Here is an 8649-nt window from a genome sequence, read left to right as displayed (position 1 = left end):
TACATTATAAGCCAGAGGGATCTTAATTCGAGACAGCGCCGTTGGATTGAGCTCCTGAGTACTATGACCTCTCTATTCTCTACCATCCGGGCAAGGCGAATGTAGTAGCGGACGCCTTGAGTGGAAGGCAGTAGTATCAGTAGTCTAGCCTTTCTTTCTACAACAGAGCGACCCTTAGCTTTGGACATCCAGTCCTTAGCTAACCGGATGATACTGCTTGATATCTCTGATTCCCGGTGTGTACTAGCTTTTGTGGATACTCAGTCATCTCTGCTGGATCGGATTCGCAGCCGTCAGTTTGAGGATGAGGACTTAGTGGCACTTCGAGATCAGTTTTGGGAGGTGACACTGGCTTGGCTACCTTAGATTTAGATGGGGTTTTATGATTTGGTGATCGATTTTGTATTCCAAGAGTTGGGGGTTTGATTCAGATGATTCTTACCGAGGCCCATGATCCAAATATTCTATTCATCCGGGCACAGCTAAGATGTATCGGGACTTGAGACAGCACTACTGGTGGAGCGGCATGAGGAGAGATATTGTGAATTATGTATCGCGTTGCTTGAGTTGTCAGCAGGTTAAGGCCAAGCATTTGAGGCCTAGTGGCGAGCTTCAGAGATTACCCATTTCTGAGTGGAAATGGGAGAGGATCACCGTGGACTTCGTTGTAAGATTACCCCGCACTTCCCGTGGTAGTGATAGTATCTTGGTCATCGTGGATCGATTGACCAATTCAGCTCACTTCATTCATGTCCATACTTCGTACAGTGCTGAGAGGTTAGCCCGTATCTACACTCGAGAGGTGGTTCTTCTTCATGGTGTTCCTGTTTCTCTCATCTCATACCGGGACCACCAGTTCACATCTAGCTTCTGGAGGCCCTTCCAGGATGAGTTGGGTACCCCTGTTGACCTAAGCACAGCTTTCCACCCGCAGACTGATGGTCAGTCAGAGCGCATGATTCAAGCTCTTGAGGACATGTTGCGGGCTTGTGTTATAGATTTTGTGGGTTAGTGGGACCAGTATTAGCCTTTGGCAGAGTTTGCGTACAACAACAGCTACCCCTCGAGTATTCAGATGGGCCCATTCGAGGACTTATATGGTAGGCGTTGTCGCTCTCCAGTTGGTTGGTTTGAGTCTACAGAGCCCAGGCCGCGCGGTACAGACTTGATGCGAGAGGCTTTAGATCATGTGAGGGTGATTCAGGATAGGCTCAGGATAACCAAGAGTAGACATCAGAGTTATGTAGACCGTAGGCGTCGACCGTTGAAATTTGTTGTTGGTGATAAGTATTCCTCCGTGTGTCGCCCATGAAGGTGTAATGAGATTTGGGAGGCGGGGCAAGCTTAGCCCTAGGTATATAGGTCCTTTTGAGATATTGAGGACAGTTGGGGAGGTCGCATATAAGTTAGCTTTGCCCCCGGCCTTTTCAGCTATTCACCCAGTTTTTCATGTTTCGATGTTGCGCCGGTGTGTTCCAGATGAGTCCCATGTGATTCAGTATGATGCAGTTGACTTGGATGACAGTTTGAGATACATTGAGGAGCCAGTTGCTATTTGGTCAGAGATGTCAGACGGTTGCGTTCCAGAGCCATTCCTGTGGTTAAGGTCCATTGGAGACATCGTCCAGTTGAGGAGGCTACCTAGGAGACCGAGCATGAGATGTGGGCGCAGTTCCCCGGCTTATTTGAGCCTTCAGGTACTTCTTGACTCTTACTTTCGCGACGAAAGTTCTTTTAGTAGTGGATATTGTAATGACCCCCAAGTCATTTTTAAATTAAAGCATTCATTCCATCGTTTAAAGCGTTCCTGTAGTGACCCCATGTCATTTATGACTTGCTGGCACTGACTGTTCGGTCGCCTGGTCATTCGTTTGGGTTTTATACCTGTTTCCCTGTTTTGAGATTTTATAACTTTAAAAGTTGACTTCGATCATAAATTCAGGTAAAAGACCTCAGAATAAACTTCTGACGATTCCATCAGCTCGGATGGCAAATTTGGCTAGTAGCATGGTCAACACGAGTATCAAGGCAATCGGTACGAGTTTAGGGCCATTTGACGTTTTTGCCCTTGTAATTGGCCTATAGTTGACTTTGGTCAACCTTCTTGGAAGACGTGCTCAGATGGAAATTCTAATAGCTAGGTTGCTTCAGAATATCTATTTTGGTCTAGAACGACCCTTTGTTCACTTCCCGAGGCTTTAGATTCCCGTTGTAGATCTGGCTCAAAATATACTGGGTGTGAGACCCACTTTTCATCGAAAGATCTCCAATGGAAATTCCGATTCATCGTTGAGTCGAAATATCATTTCCAATCAGATTCATATAGGTTTGTGTTTTTCTGACTCCGAACGAGTTCGGAACATCGAAATATAATTTGAAGAGTTGTTGATTCTAACGCTTGGTGACGTGGCAGGAGTGGTGTTGAAATTTGGAAATTTCCATATTTAAGGACAATTTTCATCCTTTTTTTTTCCTCATCTTCACACATAGATATCTCCTCCATTTTAAGCTCAAATTAGGTGATTCAAAAGGCTAATTTCAAGAGAATTTCATGGGGAATCTAAGGTGTGCTCAGAAACGTGAGGGGAGGCTTCGTTTGAGGTAAGGAATCGAATTTAGCTACTGCTAGAGTGTTTTCGGAATGAATTTTTGTTGAACTTTAAAGGTTAGATCTTGATCATCTAAGGTCCGTTTTGAGTCATTCTTGAGGCTAACTTGTAGAGTTTTTTCACAAGGATCGTCGTGGTATAATCTGTTTGGGTTGGAAGGGTCTCGTTTTTTCCAGAATTTGTGATCAAGGGGCTGCCAAGTCGTCAGTCAAGACTTATTAATGATTTTAATTGTTGGGGCTGATTTGCTATGTTTAGACATCTTTTGTGCTAAATTTTGGGGTATTAGTTTAGTAAGGTATTTGGGAGTTTTCACGTTACGTTTTTGGGATTCCAATTGTGTCCCACAATCCTTTTTAGACCCAATTTTGGGCTCCGTCGCGAGGCCAAGGGGCAGCGGAAGAGAGCTAGACAGGAGGATAGCCATGATAGGCTCGTTTAGACCCGAGAGTCTTATGATAGATTCAACAGATGTTTTCAGTAGGGTCAGTCTAGTCCCCCTTCCAGTCCTCTCTCCAGACATCTTAGGGTGATCAGCATCCTATATTGGTTTTAGTGCCGGTCCTAGTCGGGGCCGAGGTAGGTTCACAGATGGGTTCTTCTGCCGGGGTAGCCGACCTCCAGCTCTCACGACAGTTCCAGGGTGCTGTGAGTGTGGGGAGTTAGATATTGGCCCGCGATGTCCCCATGCACGTTAGCTTACCCGTCCACAGGCAGCTAGCATGCGCCAGCGCCATCACTTCCAGCTAGAGGCGAGGCCAGGACAGGACGGAGGGTGGTCACCAGGGTATACGGGGTGGTCTCCGAGGAGGCAGGTTAGGGGCAGAGCGATGCATAGGGTAGGGGAGCCCTGGTCCACTTTATGCAGCTCAGCTAGAAAAGATGCTTAGACCTCGGACGATGTGATCACAGGTACAGTGTTATATTCCATCAGCCGCATTCACCTTATTTCATCAAGGCTCTACTTATTCTTATATATCTGTTTATTGTGTTCCTCGATTGAGTATGATCAGAGCTATTGGTTGAGCCGTTGCGTGTTTCGACCCCGGTAGGTGATTCTTTAGTAATGGATCAGGTATTTAGATCTTGTGTGGTGACTATTCAGAGGCGAGACACTAGGGTTGATCTCATTTTGCTAGAAATGGTGGATTTTGATTTGATTTTGGGTATGGATTGGATATCCCCCCACCGTGCGGTCATGGATTGCTATGCCAGACCTTTACTTTTGCCATGCCTGGTATTCCACCAGTGGTGTGGCGGGCTATTGTAGTCGCACGCCAGTTGGGGTGATATCTTTTGTTCAGGCCCGAAGGTTGATGGCTAGAGGGTGTTTGGCTTATTTAGCTTCTGTTAGAGATGTTAGTAGAGTGGGTCGTACCTATTGTTTGAGAGTTTACAGATGTGTTTCCTGCCGATCTGCCTGGTCTCCCTCTTGATCGTGACATTGACTTTTCTATTGAAGTAGAGCCGTAGAGCTCAAGCAGCTTAGTGATCATATTCAGGATCTCTTAGATAAGGGATTCATCCGGCTTAGTGTATCACCTTGGGGTGCCCAGTCCTCTTCGTGAAAAAGAAGGACGATACTATGCGATTGTGGATCAACTACAAGCATTTGAACAATGTGACGATGAAGAACTGTTACCCTATGCCTATGATTGATAATCTATTTGACGAACTTCAGGGTGCCGTGGTATTTTCTAAGATTGATTTAAGATCCGGCTACCACCAGTTGAGGATTACGGTAGCAGACGTCCCTAAAACTGCATTTAGGACTCGTTACGGCCACTATGTGTTCCTAGTGATGTCTTTTGGGTTAACTAATGCCCCTGCCACGTTCATGGACTTGATGAGTAGGGTGTTTAGGCCGTACATGGATTCGTTTGTCATTGTCTTCATAGATGACATTCTAGTATACTCGTGGACCCGGGAGGAGCATGAGCAGCATTAGACCAAGTCAGCACACTTTATTCCTGTCCATACTTCCTACAGTGCTGAGAGGTTAGCCTGTATCTACATTTGAGATGTGGTTCGTCTTCATGGTGTGCTTGTTTCCATCATCTCAGACTGGGGCCCACAGTTCACATCTAGCTTCTAGAGGACCTTCCGGGATGAGTTGGGTACCCAGGTTAACCTTAGCACATCTTTCCACCCGCAGACTGATGGTCAGTCGGAGCGCACGATTCAGGTTCTTGAGGACATGTTACGAGATTGTGTTATGGATTTTGGAGGTCAGTGGGACCAATATTTGCCTTTGACAGAGTTTGCGTACAAGAACAGCTACCACTCGAGAATTCAGATGGCCCCATTCGAGGACTTATATGGTAGGCGTTGTCGCTCTCCAGTTGGTTGGTTTGAGTCTACAGAGCCCAGGCCGCGCGGTACAAACTTGATGCGAGAGGCTTTAGATCATGTGAGCGTGATTCAGGATAGGCTCAGGACAACCCAGAGTACACATCAGAGTTATGCAGACCGTAGGCGTCGACTGTTGAAATTTGCTATTGGTGATAAAGTATTCCTCTGTGTGTCGCCCATGAAGGTGTAATGAGATTTGGGAGGTGGGGCAAGTTTAGCCCCAGGTATATAGGTCATTTTGAGATATTGAGGACGGTTGGGGAGGTCGCATATGAGTTAGCTTTGCTACCGGCCTTTTTAGCTATTCACCTAGTTTTTCATATTTCGATGTTGCGTCGGTTTTTTCCATATGAGTCCCATGTGATTCAGTATGATGCAGTGGACTTAGATGACAGTTGAGATACATTGAGGAGCCAGTTACTATTTTGGTCAGAGATGTCAGACGGTTGCGTTCCAGAGCCATTCCTGTGGTTAAGGTCCATTGGAGAGATTGTCTAGTTGAGGAGGCTACCTGGGAGACCGAGCATGAGATGCGGGTGCAGTTCCCCGGCTTATTTGAGCCTTCAGGTACTTCTTGACTCTTACTTTCGCGGACGAAAGTTCTTTTAGTAGGAAATATTATAATGACCCTCCAAAACATTTTTAAATTAAAGCATTCATTCTATCGTTTAGAGTGTTCCTGTAGTGACCCCAAGTCATTTATGACTCGCTGGCACTAACTGTTCGGTCGGCTGGTCATTCGTTTGGGTTCTATACCCGTTTCCTTGTTTTGAAGATTTTATATCTTGAAAAGTCGACTTCGATCATAAATTCAGGTAAAAGACCTCAGAATAAAATTCTGACGATTCCATAATCTCTAGAATGGCCAAATTTGGCTAGTAACATGGTCAACATGAGAATCGAGGCAATCATACGAGTTTATGGCCATTTGACGTTTTTACCCTTGCAAATTGACCTATAGTTGACTTTGGTCAACTTTCTTGGAAGACGTGCTCAGATGATAATTCTGACAGCTAGGTTATCTTCGGAATATCTATTTTGGTCTAGAACGACCCTTTGTTTTCTTTCCGAGGCTTTAGATGCCCGTTGTGGAATTTGGCTCAAAACGATACTGGGTGTGGGACCCACTTTTCATCGAAATGACCTCCAATGGAAATTTCGACTACACTATTGAGTCTGAAATATCATTTCCAATCAATTCTATATATGGTTTGTGTTTTTCCGACTCCGAACGAGTTCGGCACATCGAAATTTAAATTTGAAGAGTTGTTGAATTCTATCGCGGTGGTGACGTTGCAGAGCCACGCGACGCCACGTGGCAGCGTGTTGTAATCTTGAAATTTCCAGATTTAAGGACAATTTTCGTCCATTTTTTTTCCTCTTGTTCAAACATAGATATGTCCTCCATTTTAAGTTCAAATTAGGTGATTCAGAAGGCTAATTTCAAGAGAATTTCGTGGGAAATTTAGAGGTGAGCTCAGAAATCGAGGGGAGGCTTCGTTTGAGGTAAGGAATCGAATTTACCTACTGCTAGAGTGCTTTTCGGAATGAATTTTTGTTGAACTTTGAAAGGTTAGATTTGATCATCTAGGTCCATTTTGAGTCATTCTTAGGGCTAACTTGTAGAGTTTTTCGCAAGGATCGTCGTGGTATAATCTGTTTGGGTTGGAAGGGTCTCGTTTTTCCAGAAGTTTGTGATCAAGGGGCTGCCAAGTCGTCAGTCAAGACTTATTAATGATTTTAATTGTTGGGGCTGATTTGCTATGTTTTAGGCATATTTAGTGCTAAATTTTGGGGTATTACTTTAATAAGGTTTTTGGGACGTTTTCACGGATTCGTTTTTGGGATTCCAATTGTGGGTCTGACGTTGTTACAGATGGTCAGCCCTTGTAGACTGATATAGCAGACTTGAGTCTGATAGTCTGAGCCTTAGCTAGGCAGTAACTCAGCTTATGATCTTGTATCCATAATGTCATGCTTTTCAATCGGCTATAGATTCCCGGTTAGAGTCCGTGGTCCAGCTTACCTGTGATCTAATTTTAGCTACAGTACCCGGTTCGAGTCTGTGGTCCAGCCCAACCATGCCCGACCTTGGGCTACAGTACCCGGTTTGAGTTCGTGGTCCAGCCTATATAGGTTGACTCATTAGCTATAGTACCCGGTTCAAGTCTGTGGTCCAGCTTGCACGTGTTGCATTCCCAATTCCTTATTGAAGCTTCAGTTTAGTCTTGATTACTCTGATCTGTAGGTTGACGTTTTGGAGGTTGGATATGTTCCGATTAAAGTCCGGGACATAACGATAACTTGGAATATAATTGGGAATGGTTTAGTTAAAGTCCAGAAATCGGTAATATTGTGATAGACCTTCTAGCTCCATTCTTTTACTTCAACTGCCAGTGCATCTTCCGGACTTATAGGGGTCCGTGCAGGTGGTTTCTTTTATTGTGCACGAGCGTACCCGTCGAGTTTATGGGAGCCCGACGGAGTTAGTTAGATTCCTTGTCTTTGTTGCCCGTACACTCGTGTACATACCCACATTTACTACTCTTTTGCCCTTGATTGTGACCCTTTATTCGCATTTCAGTTCACTTTTGCTTATCTTGCTCAGTCGGCCTGATGCCTACTGGGTACCTATTGTTTTGGTACTCATACTACACTCTGCATCTATTTTCGTGATGCAGGTCCGAATACTAGCTACCGACGTTGATTCGAGCTAGCTGTTGTCGTGATCGGAGGCACGGGTGAGCACACAACGTCCTGGATTTGCCCGTCTCCCTCTGTACTTACTTTTGAGTGTCTTTTGCCTTTTTAGATAACTTGTTTCTGTAGTCCACTTTTAGGACTTGTACTTTTGTTAGCAGCTCTGTACTTGTGACTTCAAGGTTTTGGGAGGAATTCATTTTGTGTAAATATGTCTAGTCGCTTCCGCCCGTTCATTGCGTGTTATTGTTATATTTATTACTATTTTAAGTTGCTTGGTTGGTTTTCTATGCTAACATCCCATTACTTCAAGTTCCGGGATATGGGTCGGCTTGCCTACTGGTGGGTCATATAGTAGGTGTCATCATGACCTGAGAAATTGGTATCAGAGCCCCAGGTTCGTCGGTCTCACTTGTACAGAGCTAACGTCTAGTAGAGTCCTACAGATCGTTATGGACACGTCCGTTACCTATCTTCGGGAGGCTACAAGATGTCTTTAGGAACGAGTCGTTTTTGTATCGCTGTCGTGCATTGTGTGTCTTATCGATTTCTGAAAATCTTACTTGTTCCACTCTTTTACAGGGATGGTTCGCACGCGTGGTAGGGCCCCAGCTAAGGGTAGAAGCCGACCTCAAGGTCGTGCCAGAGCTACAGCACCAGCCCAGGACCGAGAGAAAACTCCAGAGCCGATGATAGAGATACCATCAGCTCCAGCACAGCAGCAACCGATAGGCCTGGGACCAGCCCAGCCACAGCCCGAGCCTGTGGCAGCTCCAGGTATATAGGCGATGCTCATACAGATACTAGCTGCCATTGGGGGTATGCAGCAGGCCACAACTTCAGCCGCTCCAGTACCGCAGGGCCAGCCTGTACAAGCGGCACCGGTTGTTCAGCAGCTAGCGGCACCAGTTGTTCAGCATGACAATTTGGAGAGCGTCATGCCACTTCAGGAACAGAAGATGCTCGGGGTGTTCCTTAGACTATCACC

At 45.4% G+C, this 8649-nt stretch overlaps 1 protein-coding gene across 1 annotated transcript; it reads left to right on the top strand.

Annotated features, from left to right (window-relative positions):
- The first annotated feature begins 487 nt into the window (after positions 1 to 487).
- Positions 488 to 8446, top strand: LOC125823941 (uncharacterized). Its single transcript, XM_049503287.1, has 6 exons — positions 488 to 1007; positions 1432 to 1697; positions 1921 to 2070; positions 3308 to 3424; positions 5357 to 5528; positions 8244 to 8446. Exons 1-6 carry the CDS (start codon positions 488 to 490, stop codon positions 8444 to 8446), a joined length of 1428 nt encoding a protein of 475 aa, XP_049359244.1.
- The last annotated feature ends 203 nt before the right edge of the window (positions 8447 to 8649 follow it).

Source organism: Solanum verrucosum, unplaced genomic scaffold (assembly GCF_900185275.1).
Source record: "Solanum verrucosum unplaced genomic scaffold, falcon-dt-bn FXZP01001294.1, whole genome shotgun sequence".
Lineage (NCBI taxonomy): Eukaryota > Viridiplantae > Streptophyta > Magnoliopsida > Solanales > Solanaceae > Solanum > Solanum verrucosum.
The sequence above is the reverse complement of the archived record's forward strand: the minus strand, read 5'-3'. Positions and strand labels throughout refer to the sequence as shown.

Coding starts and splice junctions, on each gene's coding strand:
- LOC125823941 (XM_049503287.1), top strand. CDS start 488: ATGTATCGGGACTTGAGACAGCACTACTGGTGGAGCGGCATGAGGAGA. Junction 1,698..1,920: donor CGGCTTATTTGAGCCTTCAG/GTACTTCTTGAC, acceptor TAACTTTAAAAG/TTGACTTCGATCATAAATTC. Junction 3,425..5,356: donor GGTGGTCTCCGAGGAGGCAG/GTTAGGGGCAGA, acceptor CTTAGATGACAG/TTGAGATACATTGAGGAGCC.